Source organism: Patagioenas fasciata, chromosome 1 (genome assembly GCF_037038585.1).
Source record: "Patagioenas fasciata isolate bPatFas1 chromosome 1, bPatFas1.hap1, whole genome shotgun sequence".
NCBI lineage: Eukaryota > Metazoa > Chordata > Aves > Columbiformes > Columbidae > Patagioenas > Patagioenas fasciata.
In genome coordinates, this window is record NC_092520.1 from 12,312,626 (window position 1) to 12,338,784 (window position 26,159).

Genomic DNA, 26,159 nt, shown 5'->3' on the forward strand with positions numbered 1-26,159 from the left:
TAAAAAAAAGCAAGAGTGAGTGAGCAATTTTATCTTATATACCACATTCCTCTCTCCTTCCTCCTCTTTCAAGGGCACTTCTCTTAAGGGACAAATAAATCCAGATCTACCATTTAAAACAAACTTTTCACTAATCATATCAACAATGAACACCACCACGTAATATTACAAATAGAAGTATTTTCCCTTTCAGATGCATATCTAGCCAGAATGGATGCAGTACTGTTTGAAAATACGTATCATGAGCAATATGCCTCAAAAACCAAAATCACAGGAAATAAAAGAAAATAATATTTAAAAAAAAAAAAATCAAGGCCCAAATCTCAGTTTTGATAATAGGAATAACCCTTGCCATGTTTTTGCCTTCTAGATTACTAGTGTTAAGTCACATATACACTTACCATATATCTTGTGGCAGGTTTAAAGTAATGCTGCCTTTGATTTCATCCCCGAAGCGCAAATAGCCAAGAGTGGCCAGGGAGATATACAAGGTCATGACTATTCCCATGCCAATGTTCAGTGCCTGTGGGAAACGTGCGGTGTCCTTCATTCTGTTTTCCAATGGGAGTACCTGGAATCAGAGGGAGAATGAATCACATTTTATGTCCTTACAGTAAAACTATTTTTCTCTCCCCTTTCAAAGCCAATTTCCAGAATTTAGGTGATTTTATTAATAAATAAGATTACTCAACAATAATGTCTTACAGTCTGGAAGATCACAATGTTTTATGCACCCAATAGAAAAGTTCCATTACTGAAAAGCACCTATCTTGGTTGGAAAACAGCATCAGTGTGGAAATATAAAGCAATACTTATAGGTTAGAAAAACTGAGAAGAGAAACTTATGGTGCCAGAAGAAAATACACAGGCAATAAGATTAACATGAATTTTTTTGTAACAGAATTGTTCAGAATCCAAGGATAATTCTCCTGTTTTTATTAGGTATGTCTGCATTGTCCGTTCCCATCACAGACGAACCTACCACGTGCATGGCTGATGCACAAGCTCATACTCAGCAGCCTCAGCTCTTCCCAAGGAGAGGGACCCTCGAGTCTAAGACAACCAGAATACGTACCTGTACTCTGTTCCATTGTGCTAACAGTGAAAGAGCCACTAAGCTTTACCTAAATGTAGTGTAGGTGCTTTGAGCCTAAACTACAGCCAAGTGAGCTTGCTGGGCTTACCATCACTTCGGGGGGAAGATACAGGCATTACAACCATCGCCGCATGCCAGAGAGGTCCCCTTTTACATGTACTATACTATGTACAGAATAATACCCTTAGGAAGTTCCAGCTTAAGTTTTCAGTCACCAACACAAAGTTTCCAGGTAAGGCAGGAAATGCAAACAACAAGCCACATGCTGCTCGTCCCACCCTGAATTTCATCAGTGTAACAGATCTTTTTATGTCTTCATTAAGACAGAAACTGAAGGCATGTGGATGCTCCTAGAGAAGCAGTTTTCCTACCTCTTTCAGAAGAACTGCACGCTCATCTCAGATACTCAATATCGTTCAAGATTAAACCACCTAATTTTGTTCGCCTACATATATGTAAAATGTCTAAGTTTCTCTAACGAAGATCGGTAATGAAGAGCTGGTCAAAACACTCAGTGGAATAAAGACTGTAGTTCAGCTTGTCTTTCAGTAGACATGCAGGTTATATTTGATTAACAGTATGTCGCTATAATTAAACAAGCTTGTCATCTCTCGTCAACACGTCAAACCTAATACAGATAGAACAGTTTCAGTGCAACAGGGTTGCCCTGTAAAAGTTACTGCCCATCACACAAAATTGCTTTTTAAATGACTATTTACTGTTTTCAATTGAACCAGTGTAAGTTATGAAAAAAACAGGCCTCAACCGCTAACAAACAAATTGGTATATTTGAAATGTTGCCATATTGTTTTCTACAGGGCAATCATTCCTTTTCTCCTGGTCACCCAATTATATTCTCTTCCTCTTCATTGAGTATCACCACTGCCAATCCATCCCACATTGCTGTATTTCTCCTACACTAGCAATCCTGAAGAAGTCATTTTATACTTGGGAACAAAAAAATATGCACATTTGGAGGCATTTCCAAATTTTCATTCATCTTCAATTAAAAGACATTATACATTTTAACTGAGGATCTTCTTTATATAATTCAAAGCCTCCACAGCTGACAGTTTTCCTCCAGAAAGCAATTTGAGCTTGCACTGTAACTTAATCTGGTGAAGAATACTAAATTTAAACCAGAAAGAGTTTAACAACTTCTATAAATTTTTAAATGACAGTGTTGAGCAGCAGAAAAAAATATGAAAGGAGACATGTGGTATTACTTTAGTAATTTAATACTAAAGTATTACTTTACTGCCACACAGGCAAAATGTGGGCCTTCCTCTAAATGAATTAAGGTTCTGTCCATATGGTACCTATTGAGTCATCTTTTTACATTTTTCATCAAAAACTGCCAGGTAGGACAGATGGCACTTCAGCTTCTTTTGTCCCCAGTTGCAATTAGATTGTTTTCACACATCTCCTTATTAAGAGCTTTGAAAGATGCAAAATACAGGCAATTTTTCCCTTCTCCTGAGTTCTCCCATTCTTGACTTCCTACAAACAGAGAGCATTTGGGCCTGGACCAGTAATAAAAACGTTCATTGAATGTGTATCTGTTAATTCTCTGGTGATTTTAAATGGAAAATATTTTCTGTATAACTTCTATCATGTTCTACCACTTCTGGGAATCTTAACAAGCATAAGTTGTTACAGTAAGATCTTATTCCAAGCTGCATTATCTCTGCAGAGCTTTAATGGCCATCACTTGCCCAGCTTATAGATACCAGGAATCCCTTAATAACTTCACTGGTCAGGGATTTGATTTCCAGAGTCCCCAGCATTCACCTCGTACATTCCTGGCAGAATGAGGGTAATGAACTCAGACACACATGCCAGCCACGAAAAGAAATCTTGTGTTGTTCCACCACGACTCCTGGCAGGAGAGGGTTCCTTGAGACCACCTGGCCCTCTGAAGGACGGCAAAAGCAATCTGCAGGAAACTGCTAATGGAGGAAAAAACTTCTGTGGTTTCACAGAGTGAGTTCAAGTCAAAGACTATGGGAGTGCTCATTATGATGCCTTCTTTCAGACAAAAAAAAAGCCCTAGAGGCTAGTCATAAAAATGCTGAAGAGAAAGAAACTTCCTACTTTTTGGCTACTTCAGTTGAAATAGCAAAGCATTACATGTGTATGACAAACACTGGCTATGGCCATTCTGAAAGAAAGACATTAAAATAAATATGTTTAGATTTCAATAAATAACTGTTATGAGTAATGACATTTTGCACATACACAATGCTTTGTATCAAACGCAGAACAGCTCCCACAGCCTGTCCGGAAAGCAGATCAGGAGGAAGGAGCACGCAGCACCCATCAGCGTTGGGAGGTGAGTGAGCAGCATCAGGAGCCAACAGAAAGCTCCGGAGTTTTCCCGCTAATCAGGAAATGCTGAGGTAGCAAAGGGGCTTGGGTCCAGCCTCCCAAGGACCTGAGCCCTCGGCAGCTCCATCAACCAGGAGCGAGGCAGTGGCCGTGGTTGCTGCTGTGGGAGGGGGTGCACAGGAGACCTGGAGACATTGCTCAAGACTGCACGAGACTGCTGGGTCTGAATAGCAGAGGGGGTGACTTGCTGCAGGGCAAGGGCCTCTGCACAGCCGGAGTGGCCACCCTTGGCATGTCAGGGGATTTGGCCAAGACAAACTCCTCAGGGAAGAAACCATTCAGACTACAGGGACTATGAGGTGCTCGTTCCTCAGAGCAGGGCCAAGGGCAACGGTCACCTCACCAGTGCAAAGCGTGCTCTGAATTGCCATGGATTTATCAAGGATAAACCACACTTAGCCAATCTCATGGCCCTTTCGCATGGAACAATTGGCTTTATGGACAAGGGGAAGGTCATCGATGCAGGATCCCACAGCATCCTTTGTAATAAAATTAGACAAGAGAGGGACTGGATGCCAGGAGTATAAATCGGGTGAAAAACAGTCCAGACTAGTGGGCTCAAAAGGAACTGAGTTCAACTGGAGACTGGTTACTTATGTTGCTCCTGCAGGTTTGATAGGAGGGGTGATGCTTATTAATGACCTGGGTGATGCGACAGAACATACCCTTAACATGGTGGGAGATGGCATCATGTTAGGACTAGCAGTTGATTCAAAGGAGAATAGGGTGTCAGTTCAGAGGGATCTTAGTGAGATGGAGGACTGGGCAGAGAGAGATCTCATGGAGCTCAAAGACAAAAGCGAAGTCCTCAACACTGGACAGAGCAGTGGCATGCAGGAGATGAGGACTGGCATGCTAGAGTGCAGTTGAGCAGAAATGGACCAGGGCATCCTGACAGACAAGAAGTTGAACAGGAGTCAGCAGCCCACGTTTCTGCAGGCTTGGTGTGCACTTGGGCCACACCAGCAAGAGAACACGCAGCAGGCCAAAATGTGATTCTTCCTCTCTGTGGCACTTGAGAAACTGCACCTGGATACCATGCCCAGTTTTGGTCACCCAGTACCAGACAGACATTGACACATAGGGCAAGTCCAGTTGAGGGAGGTCAATGTGGCAAGCAGGTTGGAGCACGAGAGGCCGACAGCTGAGTTAAGTCAGCCCACAGAGAAGGTGAGGGCAGGGAACCTCCTTGAAGTCTTCAGCTAACCAAAGGAAGAGAGGGCTTTCAGAGAAGACCAGGCCAATTTCTAAGAGGTGCAATGTCAAAGAATGAGAAGTAACAGTCACTAGTTGCAACAAGGTGAATTTTCAGTTGGACATAAGGAAGAATAATTCTATGAAGAGAACAGCTAATTGCTGGGACAGGCTACCAAGAGAGACTGCCAGCCTTCTTTCTCTGATACTTTCATAGCTCAGCTGGATAGGGTTCTGAGGAAACCAATCCAACAGAAGGTAGATCTTTTTTTGAGCAGCAGTTTGGACTTGACCTCCAGAGGTCCTTTTCAACTTATTTTTTCTGTGGTTCTATGGATTTATACTGTTACCTCCAGCAGGATGCTATGATTTCCCATAGGCCATACATGAAAAAATTGAAAAAGTGATTATTATGAGAAATCCAATCCAGACATCAATATGTGAATTGAAGTAACGTGAAATCAATATAATAAAGAGCAAGTACCATTCACAATTCCTCACAGGCAACCTACAACTATGGTTGTTTATTGGTTTTAGTTTTTTAACCTTTTCACATTTTAACAAACTTCTTTTTACAGGTAGACAAGATTATTATAGAATTGTCTATCTGAAACTTAGTTCATAAAGGAAAGCAAAGAACCAGTGGCACAAACTCTGTTCAATGTGCTTGAGCCCAAAGGAAGCATTCAAATTCATATTTTTTTAAATTTCTACCTGTACTGCAATCTTTTACCTTTTGCATTTAAAGCCAATCAGTGTGAAGACCAACATTTCTCCAAGAAAACAAAGATTTATTTAAAAAATAATTAAACAACATTATAGGACAATTCTCTTAAGCATACCAACTCTGGCTTTTTAACTATCCATTAAATCAAGTTCACTCATTAAGCTAAATGATGTCACTTCTTGCACACTAATGAGTAGGTCAAAATAAAACATACTACATCTAAACGCGTGTTCCTGCATCATCAACCTCACTTTAACACTGCGTATCTTTTCCTTAAATTCATTATAAATGAAGGTTGTAAAGAGAAATACAGGATAACAGTATCATTGGCCAAAGACACATTAACATACTTAGATCTTGAAGCAGTCAGCCCTCTCCAAGCTAAAAGTAGATCCATTGATTTAAGTGGGGAATGATGCCGAGTAACCAACCAATACATTTTTCCATGCTTTCAGTCAGTGTTGGATTTGGTAGCCATAAGAAACTGTATTTAAAAATGCTAATTTCTCTCTGCTTAACCTTGAGTTATTACCAGGACTAGATCCTCCTCCAGACTGAACAGATGAGGATGCTAATGCAGCCTTTCCTGCATCACCCAGTCCAGGTGAGCGTGTCCCTTCCCAGGCTCAGATGCTCTTTCTGAGTAGCAGGAGGTGTTTCAAGCCAGTTGCTGTCACTGCGGGAGATGTTTCCCTTGGCAGAACGCATCTCCAAAGAAATTATGTAAAGAATTTGAGCCAGGTCTTATACGTTATACAACATCACCTATTCCAGACAAGTTGAAAAGTTGTGTATCTCACAGGATTAACACGAAGCCAAGTAACAACCAATTACACATATATCACACAAACTCCCTGCTCCCTAAGCTGTTAAATTTCACCAGGATCCAGAAGATCTGTGAAGTGTTTATAAGGAGACAGAGGCTGACGGGAGGTATGACATGAGACAGTGCTTGTTCTGACACTGTGTCACTGTTGGGCAGCTGCTGGATAAATTTTCACTCCGAATTGCTTTCTAGGCCCCGTACAGTCCCTGTCGCAATGACTACCAAAAAAATGAATGTTTTAACTGAATGCAAAAGACAGAAGGTTCTTTTCACTAATGCTTTTTAGTTTTAGTTTTATTGTGTCCTTTTTGGAACACTGAAGCTGAATATGGGGTTTTTGTCCCTTTTTCTGGGGTCAGACATTAATTTCACTCTTCAATTCTTTTAAATGATTTTTTTTAAAAAGCTAACATCCTACCTAGATGACTGAATAGCTTTGAAAGAAAAAAAAGTCACACCTCTGATTCTCTCTCTCTGTCCAACACTTATAACATCTTCTCTCAACAGGGAAGTTGCATCAGTTCAGTTCTCACAATAAGGCTTTGATCTTGCTCTGTGCTTGTTCAAACAAGCACACAGGCAGGATCATTAATCCAGCCCAATACCTCCCACACCCTTCAGACCTATAAGCTGTCACCACATACACAACCACGGCACAAACTAGTGATGGGAAATACTGTGGTCAGGGGAAACTTTGGGGGATAACCTCTCCGAATCAAGGTCACCAGGGGCAGAATGCTGGAGGTGAGAGAATTGTGAGATCCATGAGTTAAGTTTCAGAGTTTCAAAAAACTTCCAGTTTTTTTAATGGATCTTTTCTCTGCTTCTTATTTCCATGCTCTGTTTCATTCACGCTATTTCTCCCTCAGTTCACATTAGTGCTTTGTCATAGCCCTAAAGATCTATGAAATCAGCTATTTTAGACAAAACTGAACCTTTTCATAATTTCTCATTTTCCATCATTTTCTCCCTCCTCAGTTGAATAAATTCTCCATCTTTTTCTCTGTCACCTGCTTCATAGAGGTCCTCCTATTGTCTTTCAGACACTAGCACGTGCCACTACTATTATCTTCCTTGAAACTGATTAATAATACTTGATTTCTTCAATAACTATTATATCAACCTCTGGTTTCTTCATTTACAAAACAAGCATAATTCATCCTCCTTTCATTCACCAAGCAAACTAAAAAAGTACCCATAATTTACTGGCAAAGAAGCATAATCAAATCTTTGAAACAAGCTGGCTAATCATCAACCATTATGCAAAGTACAGAATCACAGAACAGTTTGGGTTGGAAGGGACCTTCAAATCTCACCCAGTCCAACCCCCTGCCATGAGCAGGGACATCTTCACCCAGATCAGGTTGCTCAGAGCCCCATCCAGCCTGGCCTTGAATGTCTCCAGGGATGGGGCATCCACCACCTCTCTGGGAAACCTGAGCCAGAGTTTCACTACCCTGCGTAAAACATTTCTTCCTCATGTCTAGCCTGAATTTCCCCTCTTTTAGTTTAAAACCATCACCCTTTGTCCTATCATAACAGGCCCTGCTACAAAGTCTGTCTCCCCATCTTTCTTATCTTTCGGATCTTCCTTTTCATTTCAAGCTGCATGAAGTAGGTATAAACATCCCCCAGTATTACCGTCATCTCCTCATTCCTTGCCTTGAATATCCTGCTACATTCGGTCTTTCTACAATCAAGCTGCAGGGGACTGTCTAATTCTACTCAGAAATTTCTACGTTTTAAATGACTGGACAACAAAAAACAAAAAACAACAAGCACACGGGAATTCAGCCCGCAGATAATCAGATAAACTTTGATTTAATTGTCATGGCCACTAAAAACTAATCTTGTACTGGATAACGTAATAGCAGACGTGCTTAATGTTTAAATAGATATGGTCATCTTTCCCTTTTTCAGGAAATACCACTAAAATGGCAAGAATGAAGCAATCCTCTATCTCTCACACTCTTAAAATAAGTGTTTCAGGTAGAGGAGACAGCTATACAGATTGTTGCATTAGTTTAAGGTACAGACAAGCCAAGAATTTTGGAAAATTAAAACCAATGTATTAATCAACATTTGCTCAGGAAAACAAACCAGAACAAAACATCTGTAATCATGTCCTACTGCAACAAAACAAAGCTCTGCTCAATTCAAAGCAAAAAAGCAGAAGATGCTGATATCGAAGGTATTCATGGTATGTAAACATAAATTCTACTACTTAACCCACAAATAAAGAAGACTGAATTCTCAGTAACCAGGGCAGCCCAGGTCGGGTCCATTCCGACTGGTCTGCAGAAGGTCCCAAAGAATTCATTTGTTCACTGAGAGATGGATCTACAAGCCTACAGCGTATTGGGGAACTGTCTGCACAAGGAGTATGGGTTCTCAAAGTAAAATAATGATCATAAAATATTTCTATTACATTGCTCCATTCTGCTTGCCTGTCCTTTTTCATCTCCTCTTTCACTGTACAGAAAAAGTCTTACACAATATTTGAGCAACAAGCTTTTATTCCATCACCTTCAGATACATTTTTAAAGCTCCCTTTTTCTTTTTTACAAGTACAATAAAAAAATCTGACTTTTCTTAACAGATCCCTAATGATTGAAAATAAAAGGGCGGCTACTATTACCCAAGGAAAGATGCAAGCTAAATGGTGACTATACATCAACTTTTACAGTAAAACGTTTATACAAAATAACTAAATCCAGAAGCCAAGTTCCCATTACAGAACACTAACTTCTGAAAACGGCTGAGCCTGAAAGAAAGTTATACTCATGGGTCTTTGTTTGTGTTACTGAGGTTCACCATGAATATAGGAAGTATTGAAGTTGGAATATGGACAGCCAAATGGCTCCCCAGGGTAAAAGGAAGTTTCTCTATACTTAGGAAGTGCAACAATATCAATAAGTAGTATTTAACTCGATAAAGAGGTAATATCAAGTTGCCTGAGATGTTATCAACATTGATCTGATTATGGAAGACAACGAACTTTTTACAGTTTCTCACATAACATTTTATCGGCTACCTCTAACAACTTTCTCCATTTCTACACATTTGCCCATAACCTTTTTCCTCCTTTCTTACATTACTCATCTTCAGAAGACATCCAAACCAAGCGATTTTGCACAGTACCTACAACGCGCCTCTTGCAGATGTGACATTTCAGTCCACATTCACCATGTGCATTTAGGAGAAGGTCATGTCCACAGTCAGCAAATCCAGTCACCTACACTGGGGTGTCCAAATGCAAAAACATCCTCTGAAAACTCCCATCTGTTACAAGTGGATGATACAAGCCTTTGCATATCTCAAAAGAACACTAATTAAACTGATAGAGCTCTGCCTAGAGATGTCCCAAGCAGATTTCGATGATGTCATGTTACCTGTTAAATGTCTGTTTCTGACATATCCTTCCTGGTCTTAAAGACAACAGAAGAGTGCCATTGGGTTTCATTAATTTTTTTTAAAGGATAAAACGAATCTGGCAAAATAATTCTTGACAATGAGAGGCTTTTATCTCAAAGCCACAGGCCTAACAAGTTCATCTGCACCACTTTCAAAATCCAAATAACAACATTTTAAAATGATAATCCACTTAATTTTCTCTTTTTTAAATCTCCTGAAATTGGTTAGCTGCTGCCTAATGTGATTCCAGAGCCTGCCTTTTGGTATACAAATACCAATCCACTTTCTACTGCAAAGCTGTGATATCCAAGTTCAAAAGCAGTTTGAATAGATAATTTCAAGTAAGAGGCTAAAATATCAGAAGCTTTATTTTCCAAACCTGAAATTAATGTTGGAAAGTAACCGTTTCTCTTCACTAGACTAATCAGTCTGCAGCACTCAACAGAGAAAGAAAAAAAAGAACATATTCAATTCTACAAACCATACTTAACTTTGCATATTTCTAGGTAACGGAGAAGAAAAATTATCTTTCTTGTTTAAACGTTATGAATCTATTTCATCCTCCTTTCCCCTGAAGCTTATATTAATACATCACTTCCATATTTGGATTTGGATTTTATACCTTGAATGAGAAAGCCAACCAGACTTTCACTGCAAAATATTCATTAAGGGTAACTGCTATTATACAAGCATAACATTATGCAAAGCTATTACCTGCACATGGTAATGCTACAGACATATCTGAGCCTGAAGGTTTTATATCCTTCTGAAAAGTATGTTCAAGAGGTTTAACCACATTTTGGGCACACTGAGGAGCACAGTCTGAAGTTACTTTTTAATTCACTAACAAAAATTTCACATTCATTAGAAAAAACAGACCTACTCACCTTTGGAAAATGAATGAGGCTCTTGAACGTGGTTCTTACAAAATATAATGCCACATGTTCTGTGAAAGACACATTTCACTCCATTACATCACCTGCAGCTCCTGTATTCAAATATTGTTGGTACTTTTCTGTGGCCTGAACACCAGCCCCGTGATTTGCCAGGCAGCACATCTGGCACAGGGAACCCACAGAGAGAAGCTGAAGCACAGAGTGCAAGAAGCGGCCGATTCTCCCAACCCCAGCCGAGCCCTGTACTCAAAAAGGTGCACTGAGGCCTGAATAAACATTTTCTCTATCTCCTAATCAACATAGTATTGCCTTTTGAACCAAAATTTTCACTTTAAAACAAAACTGAGTATCTTAAACGGTCTGTTGTACTGCATTTCTGCTGCCACTACTGTTCCACAAACTGTATTGATGCCAGTAGTCAACACACTTTCCACAAGGTCACCCTGATGGTCTTAAAATCTTAACTCACACATGTTGAAACGCCCAACTGCCCCTCAAGACGATGAGTGATCACCACCAGATGGACAGTACTGAGCTCTCAGGTGCTGTTTGCGAACTCGATGCTCAGGGATCACAGGTACCCCCATTGCCAAGTCCTGTTTGCACACAGCAGTTACCACCTGGCTGCCCAGACAGGCACATTTTGCAACAGGAACCTTATACCCATCAGCAGTGACCCCATTTTTACAGACAAGTCAAACAAAGACCAAAGAGATGAGCAGCACAAGGAACAGACTGCAGCACTTTTTAATCCTGTTACAAGCACGCTCAGAGTTCAGCATGCATTAACACTAATCAGCACCTTATTTCTGCTGTGGTAGTTGTAGCAACAAAGGAACAACTTGCCTGGACTTCAGCAAAATGACAAAATCATTCAAATCTGCCACCAAATAAGAGTTCAGATTGATCTCACAGGCAGATATGAACAGTGTGATTCATCATATTCATATAATCAATTCATCATATTAATTATTTTTTTTCTAATGAAAATATATCAAAACAGTTTTATAACACTAGCTCACAAAATGTTTAACTAGTTCTCAGTATTACACAAGTACTAGTTTCTAGGCACTGTCTTGGTTTATTTGAGATTCTAGATTTCAACTATAAACAGGCTACTCTTCCTCCTTCGGGTTATTACAGACACAAGGCAGTAACATTGAGGTTCTTAAAGTCTATTCATCTAGGGATCGACTACAGTCAAGGCAACAACACTCCAAATTATTTCCACACTGCTGATTTTCTCATGGACAGCTAATCAGTCCTAAACTAACGACGGATTTTAACCAAAACCCATGTTCAAATGCTCACCATCTAGAAGAGAAATATTCTCTCTCAGGAGCAAGATGAAAATCGTACCAGGAATCTGCTGAATCACTGCATCTCCCTGAATCACATATCCCATAGTCAACAGGACTTTAGACTCCTCTGTTTAATTAGTCTCACTAATTTTAATAGAGTTACTTAAAAACTACAGTCATATTTTAAGTGCTAAACTAAAAGAAAAAAAAATATATATATATATATATATAAAGCTTTTTGGAAGAATGGCATGAAAAAAAAAACCAGTGATAAAGTATTTTCCCTGCAGCCTATTATTTGGTTCAAAGACACCAGACAAACATGTTCCCATAACGAGCATGGCATTAGGACCTACCAATTACTTTCTCTCTACATTAGTCACTCCCCTATTAATAAAACCAAAATCAATTAAGTATCTTTGAAAATAAATCCTCCTGACTGCTATGTGTAAAGTGTACTGTTTTATACTGTGCTTTATAGATCATTTACTCCTCTGCTCGAATTGTTCATCATTAAATGTTCCTGGCAGGAAAGACCATTTTACATAGAACAACGGTGGCAGAAAAAACACACTTGAGGGTATTTTTCCTCTCTTGACAGGTTCTGCTTAAGATGACTTCACCAGCCAAAAAAACTCAGAATTTCATTTGCTGTCCCTGTTTGTAACATTCAGTAATCTGGCAGCTTTCAGATGAGAATTAGGATAATGTATGTTTGGAATAAAGAAAAAGCAAAAATGAGACCTGTTTAAAGCCAACTTATTGTATAAAATGAATCAACCATCATCAACTTTTCTGACAAAATTAAGACCTTAAGGTTTCTGTTTATAATGCAATGTTCAGATAGCTTCGCAGTATTAAGTGTTATCTGCAAGACATTCAGAACAAAATCTAAAATCAAGACTCTCACAACAAGATCAAGATCAACTAAATCCATTTTGAGTCAGAGAGAGAAGACTAAGGAGCTGATCTAATTAAATGGTGAGGGTTTTTTCCTTACCACAACAATTCAAACACATGCATAACTAAAATGCGCTCTTCATTTGCTTCAAAGAATAAGTAAATTACGATCAAGTAAGAAATTTAGACAGCCTTCACAGAAATAAATGCAATAACTGTATAATGCTAATATCTAATAATATCAAGCAATATTTCTATGTTTTGAAGGCACACTTCAAATGAACCCTACATTATATGCTCATAAATTAAAGAAGGAAAAAAGTTTGGAGTTCTTAAAGATGTCATTAGTAACAACCAGGGATTCAATCAAGCACCATGCTCTGGACAGTCCTTCTACTATGTTACTACTGCTGACGTAAATTTAAGGAGCTGTCTAATGTGGGATCTAATGTGCCAGAAAATAATTACCATAAATCAATTCCCTGCCTATAACTCAATAAACTACCTCTACCAAATGTCAGAGGACTCCCATTTAGGATTTCCTGGCTACAAATACACACATGCGATTTGCTCAGGTACAGCAGAGCAGACACACCTGGGACGTGTATCAAGAATTTACCCACAGGCAGTATGTGCAGTCTGTCCCAGACTATACAATTTAAGCTTAGTACAGTCCCATTTGCCTGATTCACCAAGAATGGGTTTTCTGTCCCAGACCTGTAGGCATCAAACAATCCCAGACAAATAACTGATTTCCTGGTGAAGCTGCACCTGTGTCCCGTTCTGGGCTCCCCAGTTTAAGAAGGATAAGGAATTACTGGAGGGAGTCCAGCGGCGGGCTGTGAAGATGATGAGGCGTCTGGAGCATCTTTCTTATGAGGAGAGACTGAGAGAGCTGGGTCTGTTCAGCCTGGAGAAGAGAAGCTGAGAGGGGCTCTCATCAGCGTCTACAAATATCTCAAGAGTGGGGGTCAAGAGGACGGGACCAGGCTCCTTTCAGTGATGCCCAATGATAGGATGAGGGGCAACAGGCACAGACTGAAGAACTGGAGTTTTCACCTAAACATGAAGAGAAATTTCTTTTCTTTGAGATGCCAGAGCCCTGGAACAGGCTGCCCAGAGAGGTTGTGGAGTCTCCTTCTCTGGAGACATTCAAACCCACCTGGACACATTCCTGTGTGATCTGCTCTGGTGAACCTGCTTTAGCAGATGGGTTGGACTGGATGATCTCCAGAGGTCCCTTCCAACCCCAACCATTCTGTGATTCTGAGATTCCTATAACAGAACTTAGAGATGACCAAAGGAAAGACGTCCAGACGCACTCAGATCTATGTCAGCCCCACCTCTGCATCGGCCAGTTCACAGTCTGAGAAACAGTCCAGAACAGTGTGAGATATGGAGATTCACAGTCACCGGACCCACATCTCCCGTGTGTGAAAACACTCTGGTAACATCATAAGGGTTAAAACATTTTCCTATTCAGTTCTGGCAGTGAAAATACAACACCAACATACACTATTCTGGTTTAAGTCAGAGCTGACAATTCCAGAGAAGAAAAGAGAATTGGAAACTCTTCTGTGTTATGTCAACAATAATTGCATACTGGTTTGGGGTTGTTTTGGTTTGTGTTGTTTTTTTTTTGAGGGGGAAGGTGGGTTGGTTGTTTTTTTAGTTTTAAGCATACAGTGACACTGGCTGAAGTACATTATTATGTTAGTAAAAAATAAAGTGTATGTAGCAATTTCCTGACAGTTTAAAGACACTACAATATACCATTTCCAGAAGCCTCTTCAGCTATTTTTTAAAATATGCCATTTGGAACAAAAGTGCTAACTTGAAAACTTTGCTAGTGTGAGATGCAATCAGAAAGCCCCTAGAAACAATAATAAGTGAATAAGAGATTTAAAAAGATCCACTTTTAAAACCCAAATTTTCAGAGTGATAAGTCTATTTAATTGACATCCTTCAGGAAACAACAAGGAACTGACGTTCATTATCAGAAGACCATAAATAAAAAAAAATATTCTGAAATGTCTATCCTTTTCCTTATCATTTCCATCTCTGTCAAGTCACATCTATAGACAAGTCTGAAGCAGGAAGAATAATACATTTCTAATAAATTACTTTGCCTTCTGTGGTCCCAAAGGAAAATAAGGATGCTGAATACATTTATATTTTTTACACATTCATCACCTAAAACTGAGCTGCTGAATCATTATAATTATAGTATCATCATATTAGCTGAGTATTAAATTATTATATAGCATTTATTATACTAGTTATTATCACACTATTGTCTCAATCTATTCAGAACTAAAGACATTCTTGTAATTTGAGAAGGTGCTAAATATCCAAGTAGCAATCAGTATTCACCAAACTCCCCTCTGATGGGGATATTGTTTTCTCAACCTTTGCCTTATTTGACAAGATAAATTAATCCTTTCCATATCAACATGGGAGATTAGTGCTTCGACAAAAAACACAAAATAACAACAGGAGTAAAACTGTCAGTATCCCATCGCCTAGCACAGATTCAGGTGCTTCAAAGAGTCAGTAGAAAGCACTTACCACACCAATTCCTTCAAAAGCAAATACTGCAGTCCCAAAAAACAGTGGGTATTTCTTCCAGCCAACCACAGGAGGCAGTTTCTGAGGATCTACTATATCCTGAAGAAAACAAAGGTGAACAGTGTTACTTGTTATGGAAACCATGTTAGATGCTCCTACAACTTTGACTGATGCGTTTATGCTATAGGAAAGAAAACTCAGTACATACATACATTGCTATTTGCAATCCTTGCTTTTCCTCCCAAATTTGTAGCCACCTTCCCAACCAAGCACAGACACTTGCAAATATATTTATTCTATGTTCATATTACTAACACCAGAAAATTTCCCATTTGAAGTATTACACTGGTCTATATGAGTGAGCATCAATTAAACCAAAAAGGAAAGCTCACGACTCAAGCTTAATCTTCCACAAACTTCTCAGAGCATTGCGTTTTCTAATCTGCTTTCATTCTGCACAGATATTCTTCATAACCATAAGGGACAGTAAAAGAAAATCTTTTAAATACAAGCTGAGCTCCTGCAGAGCAATTAATCACTCTCTATCTCCCCCAGTCTCTTCTATGTAACTTCTCCTGCCCCCTCACCCAGCCAACACCTCTCAGTGGCTTTTCTGGTCTGTCCTTATCCACCGCTTCCCACTCATGGCACTCGTGTCAAAGTTTTCTCTAACAACAGGGGCACTCACCACTGATCTACACCCTGCGTGCAACAGCATCGATCACCTCGCATTTTCCAAAAATTGTGAGAAAGAAAAATGTAGAGGTTTCTATATGTGAATTTTTTTTGGCCATCAGTTTCATTTGTTCCATTACAAAATGCCTCCAAATACGAAAAACAGCAGCAACTCAGAAAATGCAGAAACTATTCAACTTCTCAGGAGATAGAAGTCTGCAATATATATTCTTAAAGGGTAAATCTTAAATTTTTCCTGACTGTACTAGAGAAACATTAGAAATAAATGTTATTGAAATTGTTCTTCCATTGTGACAAAAAGATTGACCATAGATTAAAACCTTCCCAGTTTCGTGTGCAGCCCATCAAAATTCATATATTCTTCCACTCAAAGACTTCAAGTCATTACAATACATACTTTGTTATCTTAAGTGTGCCAATATTATCCTTTCTTTCAAAAGTACATGTCCCAAGTACTGAGACTGCTCCTTAAACTAAGATGCCTCAATTAAATACAAGATAACCCTGCCTGTCAGAAATTGTCAGTCAGTATGTATCTATCAGAGTCCAACTGCCACACACAACAAATACAACTTGCCACACTGAAAAAGAAAAGAAAAAGATAAGAAACTTTTTATACTCACTCTAACAATATACTGGTAAATGATCACCAGGCTGACAGCCATGGAGAGATTGGCAAGCAATGAAAGGAAGGACAGGCTCTTCAGGTCGCGAATAAAGACCAGGAGGATCATGAATGGCAGGAAACACAGCATGTATATTCGTAAATCAGTACTCCTTTTCTCAGAAGAACTGCTGGTGGTACTGACATTTATGGGAGCCATCTTGTTTTCCAATAATCCCTCGTGGACCTATAGGAAAAAAAACAAAATGAAACCCCCCACAAATTAAACAGTGCTAGCACTGAGTATACAGTCACATTGCTGTTCTTCTATAGGGAAATTTGTCCCTCTGCTTTACCTGCTGACTGTCGAGCATTTTGGGATCCCTGTCCTCTCAGCACAGAGGGGAGGACAAGACACTCTGAGCAAGTGTTTCATCAGTGAGACAAATGACGAAATCAGGACCTGAAAGTGTCTTTATCCCACCACTGACTAAAGAGGAAATAAATCCACATGAGCAGTTTAGATCAGATTCCTTTCAGAAAGGAAGGGTTTGGTAAATTGAATGCAATCAAGATGGATCTAGGTCTAAATATTAAGAGTCTGAATTTTCCTAAGGAGGGTAAGTTATATGAGTAACATTATTGTACCCGAGTCCAGTGTCTCATGACCTTATGCCTTTGCAATGCACATCACGGCAGCACCATACAAAATAATGTCAGAATATGAACCTGCTTGTCTTCCAATCCAAATTATTTTATTTTTCACTCTTCACTCTTCTATTTATCGATGTCAAATCAACTTTAAAAACCATGAGCTCTGAGAGAGTTGAGAGTTGAGTTGGTATAAATTAATGACTGCAGATAAACAGTAGTAAACAATATGAAAGTGTATTAGGTTTTTTCTATATGACATTACAATAGTTGCTTATGGTGCAATTCAGAAGACTGAGTTTGGCACTGTTCACAACTTTCAATGGTTCATTTGGAAAAATGTTAATGTGGCCATAAGTGCCAAAATTTGTTTTGTGGAAATATATTCTGTGCCAAGTGCACACCATGAACAAAACATCAGGAGCTGGTGATTTTTCTGCTTGCTGCAAAATTATAACAGTTGAAATCAATTTGTTTTAAATCTTATCATGCCTTTTCCCTAGAGTGTCTCCTTTCCTCTTCCCTTCCATTGCATTTGACATCTTACAAACCAGCACATGACTGTGCTTAATCTGTTCATGCTGCACAAAGCCTTTGGCTTGATGACTATGAAAAGATACCTAGGCAGTGGGAAAAAATTGTTTCTTATAGCACAGAGAGACTTAAACAAAACCAGGAAATCAATATATAACAAAACAACTGAAGACAATACTCTGAAATAGTGTCAGAGAAGCAACTACTAGAGCCATAGTTTAAAACTTAATATAGAATTGAACTCAGAGGAAGACTGTATAATCCTGCAATCCCAGGGAGTGCACAGGTGTAGCAAATCTTAAATACTATTATCGCTATCACGTAGTTCACAGGCAAGGTCCCAAGACTGATTAATTTATGGGCCATTCTTTCTATGTGGTTTGTTCTTTAAAATGTCAGTTATTATCTGTGCCAGTGAAATAATAAGATCATAGATCCTGCCTCAAAAATACAAACACATTAAGCTTGTTATAACAAAAGGGGCAAGTATTACCATTGCAATGTAAATTTTTATGTAGGCATGGCAGTCCTAAGCAAATAGCACAATTACTTCATGGTATCTATTTTATTTTATAAGCCACAGTAACTCAGGACTATTAATTTTTTACTTTGAGGCAGAAGATGGAGACAAGAGGACAGGCTGGAGATAGGGTAGGCAATCAAGGGATCACTGGCACTATAGACTTTCATGAGCTAGTGGGAGTTGATAATGTAAAACCAAGTGTGTGTAAATCAAGTCATTCAAATTGGCAAGTCTGCCAAAACTCAGACTTTACGAGTCTAGGAGAAAAGTAAATTTCATAATTCACTTTATTTCCATTGTTTCAAACAATTCACAAACTCAGGCAGACAACTTAAAATTCTTTTCCCTGTAACAAAAAGCACTATACAGATTTTTTTCATTGTGATTAAGGGAAAATAAACTATATAATTTTGCAACCACAATTTCCAGAAAGCTCACTTTAAAGGAAAACAGAGGACAGCAATCATTACAGCAACCCTGATGCTTTGCATCTTGCAAGACTCTTAAGTGTCACTTACAAGACATTTAACATCTGTTAGTTTTCATACCAATAATGTTTTTAGAAACCTACAAAGACCTAAATACATTTAGAACTGAATTCCAGTGAATTCACGCAGCTACAATAACTCCACTTTGCCAAGCAACATGTCAAACACTTATCCAAATTACTTCCCTAATGCCACCTGACGTAATGCTCTCTGTAGAAGTTTCCTGCTTTCCCATCACACTTATAATAGAAATACAGAACAAGCACTTTAATTGCCTTTCACTTTAACAACAGCCTTATGTGTTTACTTGCTCGCATGTGTCCATGGGTAGCCAGAGCTGTTCTGCACACAAGAACATGTAAGAGGGTTTTCTAAGCATTACAACGTGATTTGAGCATGAAAGTCCCATTGAAAACCTCAGTTACAATAAATATTTAACACAGCATGCCTTCAGTTTATACAAATATCTGATAAGCTATTAGTCAAAATAACAACAGATTTGTTCCTTAAAAACAATCAAACCAACCATGCACCACAAACCAGAGGCAGGATACAGTTCAGGTTCTAAAATACATTTTTGAAATACCACAAGATAAACCAGCTTCTACTCCAATCATTTCAAGCATTCGGCCACTTCAGTCTTCCATTAAGACAGAAGCATTCCATTTCCCCACACTAACCTCAATGAAAACTTGCTAAAATCAGAAATATTTGATTTTTTTTTTCTATTAATACCACCAAATTCTAACTAGATATTCAACCAGAGTTTACTGGTTGATAGAGCTGGAAAATGGAATGCACACTACTCTATATAATTCTATTCAAGTTTAGACCTACTGTGATCAGCTACCCTGATGACAGACCTAAGGTGAGATTACACCTCCATGCTGTGTTAGGGAAGTGTGGTCATACGAAATAGCCTTTATAATTACCTGCCTTTTACTTTCAGAGAAATATTGAGGAAAACACTGAGAAAGAAGATACTACAGCTGCACACAAACTCTCCACAGTCATCATCAGATGAATTAATATTGATGCAGAAGTGGTAAAACTCGGCCAACTAAAATTATCAGACTGCAACTCCCTGGCTCAAGCTTCCCACCTCCCACTGGCACGTTTCAGATATGAGTTATATTCCAACAAGAAACCACTGTGGTCTGCTTTACAACACTGTGAGCATGGTACCCCTTCTCCCCACACTGTTCCCTGCCCCTGCATCCATCAGAGGAAGGGAGCGGAGGCCAAATGGATTCTTACAAATGCCATGACTCACAGAGCCTGCATCAGATCCTGTTCCTTGAAATATAGTTTAAAGAAAGAAGTCAGAGCATTAAAGACATTCTAGCTGGGAAGAAAAAGAAGAAAAAAAGATGAAATGCTGAACCTGCTCAGAACGGATCAATATTTTGAGTAAACCAGATTTTTAGTCACAGCTGTCTTAGTCCCAACTATGAAAAACATCTAATTCTTTTATGTTTTTAACCCAAAAGCTGAAATTCTACGTCTGGAATAAATGTCAGTTCCACAATATTCACAGCCTTCCTGCTGCCCCTTCCTCTCTTCCACACCATCTCTCATTTGAGTCACTTTACCTTGTCAAGTCTTCTATCTACTACACAAAAAGTTGTATTCTTGACATTCTTCTCCATTACCTCATCAAAAAATGGAGGTTTGCATTCACTGAATCATAGAATAGCTGAGGTTAGATGGGACCTCAGGAGATCTGTAACCTTTGCTCACAGCTCCATCAGCTATGGGGTCAAACCAGACTGTTCCTCTCCCCATTCTCCAGCTGGATTTTGAAAACTTCAAAGGATGGAGACTGCGCAACCCCCCTGGGCAACTGCTTCCAGTTGCCCAACTGTTTTGAACTTTTTCTTTGCCTCAGGTCAGAAACTTGTGTTTTATTTTATGACCAATTTCTCTTGTCTTCCCACTTGATCTCAGTAAAGAGCCTGGCTCCATTTTCTAGACAACCCCTTTGCAGTTCTGAGAAGCTGTTAAGTCCTCCTCAAGCCAGTTCTTCCCTGAGCTGAACAAGCCCAGTGTCCCCAGCCCGCAGAGGGCAAGTGCTCCAGCCCAGATCATTTCAGCATCTCTCCCCTAAACTCACTCCAGTTTGTTGATGACTTTCCGGTGTTAAGGATATCTAAAACTTGACAGAGTATTCTAGATGCGATCTAACAAATGCAAAAGAAAGGATGATAACTTCCCTCAATCTACCAGCAATTCTGTTCATACAGTCCCAGATGCTGTTAGTTGCTGTCAGGGCTAGTTGCCCATCCATCCATCCATCCATCCATCCATCCATCCATCCATCCATCCCATAAAATCCTTACTTGGACACCAGGATGCTGCCAGAGACAGCATGAGAAACATTGCTGAAGTCAAGGTGACATCTAGTGCTTTCTCACTATGTACAAATTCACACTTTTTTTCTTATAGAAGGCAATCAAGTTGGTCAGGCCCTTGGTAAATCCAGTCACCTTACCTCCCGTATGTGTTCAGAAATGTGCTCCAAGAAGACTAAAACCTTAATTTTCAAAGGGACTGGAGAGATGCCATATGGCTTTTAATTCGCCAAATTATTCTTTTGGCCTTTTATGAAGATACGTACGACATTTGCGTCTCCTTGGTTCATAGGGACGTCCCAAACTCTGTATCGTCTTTCAAAGACTTCAAGTTTCCCCCAGCACTCCCAGATACAGCCCACCGGGTCCCAGATTCCTTCGTCTCCAGAGCGCAACAGTGGCACCGCTTTAGCCAGACTTTGACAGTATAAAGCAGGGTAATTCTTCACTCTCTTCCTATCTTTGTTCTGTATGGTCACAACCGTCATTGTATAAAGGTATTTTGTAACTCTGCTCAGAAAATGGAACAAACCTTATTTATTTGTGATAGCCTACACCCTAGTGAGATTTGACCAACCCCAGAGGATTATTCTGCTATAAGTCTTCAGATAAATAAAAAATGAAAATCAGAACCCTACTTGAAACAGCCCTGTTTCCCAAAGCCTATCCCATGGAGGATTACAGCTTTATACAGAGAAAAAACACATGAAATGGTTAGTTAAGTTCCACTTATCCCCTAATAACTGCTGAAAGTGCACACACTTACCCCAGGCAGAGTATTTTAGAGATCGGTTTGCCATGGGTTGAAGAGGTTACTGTGAACTGTACCACTGCTAAAGACAGCAGAATTGCCTGGGTGAGGGAGAGGTTTCTGAAATTTACTCTCAACTGGCTTGCAGCAAGATGTGAAGCCCATGACATGAAAATTAATATTTCAATTTATTACAAAAAAGAAACTTTTGAAAGTTTCAGTTCGACTGTTGACTGTCAATCTGTTTTCATTATGTCCATTGTACACAAGTTTCTTCATTACTAAAATATTTTGGAGGTCAATTTTATGTACACATACATGCACATGTATGCATCATGTAGCTGATATTATGGACACAGTTATACCAATACAAAAGCACATGAGGCCAATTTATTCCCTTTTGTGGATATATACACTTTTAAATCAACTTCCTATCAATAAAGCATTTCACAGACTGAAGCACAGGAGGTTCCATCTAAACATGAGGAGAAACTTCTTTACTTTGAGGTGCCAGAGCCCTGGAACAGGCTGCCCAGAGAGGTTGTGGAGTCTCCTCTGGAGACATTCAAACCCACCTGGACACATTCCTGTGTGATCTGCTCTGGTGACCCTGCTTTAGCAGGTGGGTTGGACTGGATGATCTCCAGAGGTCCCTTCCAACCCCAACCATTCTGTGATTCTGTGAAAGCAGTTATAACAACGTCAGTCAGGGAAGTACCACTTAGAGTTCAGGCAAAGAAATATCCATACCTCAGAGGTGGGTTTTGAGACATGACAGAAGACTCCAAAAAGGCATATCAGGCAAGATCCAGCAAAGGTTAATCTTGTGGACAGCTAAACAAACAGGCAAGAGCGACTGACAGGTGGAAGAAAGCTGAGTCGGAAGTAAAATGCAAAAATTATAAAAAGTAAGGATTAGTATTCTCCTTCTTAGAGTGGAACAACTGGCTTTGGGCGATTTGACAGTAAAGAGTAGCAGAGGAAAACATTAATGAAGATGAGATTATTCTGATTTGCTCAGGTGCAGGCTAACATTACCATCACCATCCCTTTGAAAGTGTCGTACTAGATTATTTAAAAAAAAATCAGATAACACTTAAAGCTGTTCTAACAAGTAAAAAAAACACAAAGCTGCAGGAGAACATCTTTCTCTTTTGAACTCTTTCTTACATGTTGTTTAGCTCAGTGCAAGTTTTCTGCTGATTGTGTTAAGATGGACTATGACTCACCATCTCTCTAACCTAGTCTTCTAAATCATTATAATTAATATAATCCCAGATTCCTCTTCTGGACAACAATCACTTCCAATCTCCTGCTGCTCATTGCTAGTGTATCACTGCACATGGCAGTCATGCTGGGCCAAGAACAGCAGACATAGTATCTTGTCATTTTCCTAAACAAGGCAACATAATCTGAAATATCATTAGAATATCAGTACATGACTGTACCCAGGGTAGTTCCACAAACATTTCCCTAAACCACATGAGGAAATACTATGGTTTTAGAAAGGAAGTACGCAGCCACTGAAGTCACTAGGCATAGTGGCCATGACAGCTATTGATGTACCCAGTCACAAGGCAGCTTAACCAGAAGCCACTTCAGTTATTCAAGCATTAACTTACACGATGGTGTGATGTCTGAAACAGCTTTCCTTACAGGAGTGCTTCACCTACCGTCTCATTTACACAGCCCAGGCACAGCATTCTCCCACTTCAGTTGTACCCAGGAAGATCAAACACTCGTGCAAATTCGGTCATCAGATTCCTTATGTCAGGCACTCAGAAAACAGCTAATGCACAGCTAGTGACTGCAGAAAATTCAGTCCAACTGAGGAACACACTTGTTATAAGAACTATCTCAGAAGCAAGAAGTAATTCCATTTCCTCAGTCTCTTCAGCCAAGACCAGACTGTTTCCACTGTTTCCTTGCCTTTATCCCCAAACCTGCTCTTTCTTCATACAGTTCTTGCATTTTTCAACATCTAGTGGGATCAAACCAGTAGTATTTGAACTCATTGGTTCCTCCTAATCCCTTCCTTATTCAGCTCAGAGCAACAGCCAGTACAATACACAAGGCCAGATTTGGCAAAAAACCAACATGTTATCAGACAGATAAAGACTCTCTTGTAATCCCGTAATTTGGCATGAACAGGCCAAATAAATGTTTCACAGTTCATTTTGTTCTGGTATTTCATTATCACAACTTTCCAACATCTTTAACACTTCTAGGTTTAAGTCTAAGTACAATTTCCTAAGTTTTGGGAGGGCTTTTTCTTTTTTACAATAACTGGAAAAAAATCAAAATTCCATGGTGTAGCACCCCACTGACGGATCATCTCCCACACAGCCAGAGCATGTTTTCATTTTTTAGCTTTATAAGCAAACAATGTGAAAAAGACACTTCTCCAGAGAACTCAGCTCATACCCATGTGCAATCTGATTAATTCCAAGGCGCTTGACTTGTCTTCTGTTGCTCAAGCAGGAAAAGTAAAGTATCTATGGCATAAATGAGGGTCATGTTCTTTTGAGCACAGATTTTTTTTTTCCTATCCCAGTGTGTTCCTGCTCCAGCCTTGCTGCAGTCAAAGTCCTTGTTCCAGTTTCACCATTCTTCTCCACACCTTCACCCATAACCCCTTATTACATCCTGTCAGAGTTAACCAGGACTCTCTCCACCAACCTAAGACTCTTCAGTGCCCCAGGAAAATATCCCTTAAGAAAAAAAGGTTCGTTTGAAATTTGAGGTAACTGCAAATAGTGTCCTGTAGCACAAATCATCTGGAAAACTCTAACATAATGCTGCCAACAGTTATAATCCCACAAACACTAATCAGAAAAGATTTGGCACCAGAAGCTATACTGCATATCCATTAGTGAGAAGGGTATATCAAATATTTTGCAGAATTCCAAAGATGAAATAAATAGACTTGAATGCACCACTGTGCATCTAACTAAATAGTCCCCTCAAAATAATGTGGGCTAATGGATACTTAATTCATGTGCCAGAACCACTCTAAAATGCTTTGTTGCTTTTTTTTTTCTGTGTAACAGTAAATAAGCTGAAGGAAGAGACTGCTAAGTTTTGTTTGGTGCTAGTTTTAATTAAGAATATAGAAGAAAATATCTCAGTGGAGGTTCTCACTGGTTCTGGTGGACTTTTAATTTGCAAACACACTAACACGCAAACATAATAAAAGTACAGAACATAACGCAGATGTATTGAGTGGTATTAGTGACTTTTTACTATGTTTATCCTTTATGTAAGTTCTCCACCCCTCATTCCCTCTGCTCACCTTCCTCGTCTCTCCACTACCTCAAATAATTCCATTTACAGCAGCAACAATGTGTGTTCTTTGGTGCCCTCTGCGGGATAGATTTCTGCAACAGAAAGATGCCAGGAAGAAACAACAGCTTTCTCAGTTCCTGGGATCAGCTGCCTGAAGCCAGCTCGACCGGAGTGCGAGCGAAATCTCGACGCTACAGAGGTGGGTGAGGGTAAAGAAAGGGGTTTCAGGTCGCGTTTTCGTTTTCGATTTCGCTAGCCGGAAGCCCCCGGCAGCCGTTGCGGAGGCGGCTGACGTGGCGTGGGCGTTACCACGGTGACGCGGGAGATTTAAAAGCGGCTGTAACTCGAGACGAGCACTCAGTTCCTGGGATCAGCTGCCTGAAGCCAGCTCGACCGGAGTGCGAGCGAAATCTCGACGCTACAGAGGTGGGTGAGGGTAAAGAAAGGGGTTTCAGGTCGCGTTTTCGTTTTCGATTTCGCTAGCCGGAAGCCCCCGGCAGCCGTTGCGGAGGCGGCTGACGTGGCGTGGGCGTTACCACGGTGACGGTGGTTACGCCCCCTCCGCTTTGCCTTGAAAAAGCCTGTGGGAGGGGAGCGACGCGTCGCTGCCCACCAGGTGCTGGGAGGTGAGCCAGCCTGTGAGGAAGGAGGGTGCTACCCACGCTCTGCCGCAGCAACGACGGTGGTAGCTCGTGCAGTGGGGTGCAGAGGTTCTGTTCCCCCTTGCTGTTAGACCTCTCACCTGTTGCTGGTGACACAGACTGGGGCGTGGCAGTGCAGGTAGGCTGGACACAACCAGCTCTTTTAGGTGAGTTTGTTGGGGGTTTCATTTCGTTTGGGTGGTCTTTTTTGTTTGTTTGTTTGTTTTTAAATAAAGGCAGTAATGGTTTCTAGAAAAAGGAAAGCTGTTGCTGCTGCTGATACAAAGAGTGTGTCTACACAGGAGGTGTCTACACAGACACTACC

General features: G+C 39.9%; 1 protein-coding gene across 4 annotated transcripts in view; it reads right to left on the reverse strand.

Annotated features, from left to right (window-relative positions):
• Positions 1 to 26,159, reverse strand: part of SLC36A4 (solute carrier family 36 member 4) — a 110,077-nt gene that overhangs the window by 62,189 nt on the left and 21,729 nt on the right. For all 4 annotated transcript variants that reach the window (XM_065850935.2, XM_065850945.2, XM_065850952.2 and 1 more), the window contains 3 exons: positions 16,630 to 16,857; positions 15,311 to 15,409; positions 402 to 571 (listed from right to left, as the gene is read on the reverse strand). In XM_065850935.2, the coding sequence (XP_065707007.1) occupies positions 402 to 571; positions 15,311 to 15,409; positions 16,630 to 16,857 (497 nt within the window). The remainder of the gene's footprint in view (positions 1 to 401; positions 572 to 15,310; positions 15,410 to 16,629; positions 16,858 to 26,159) is intronic.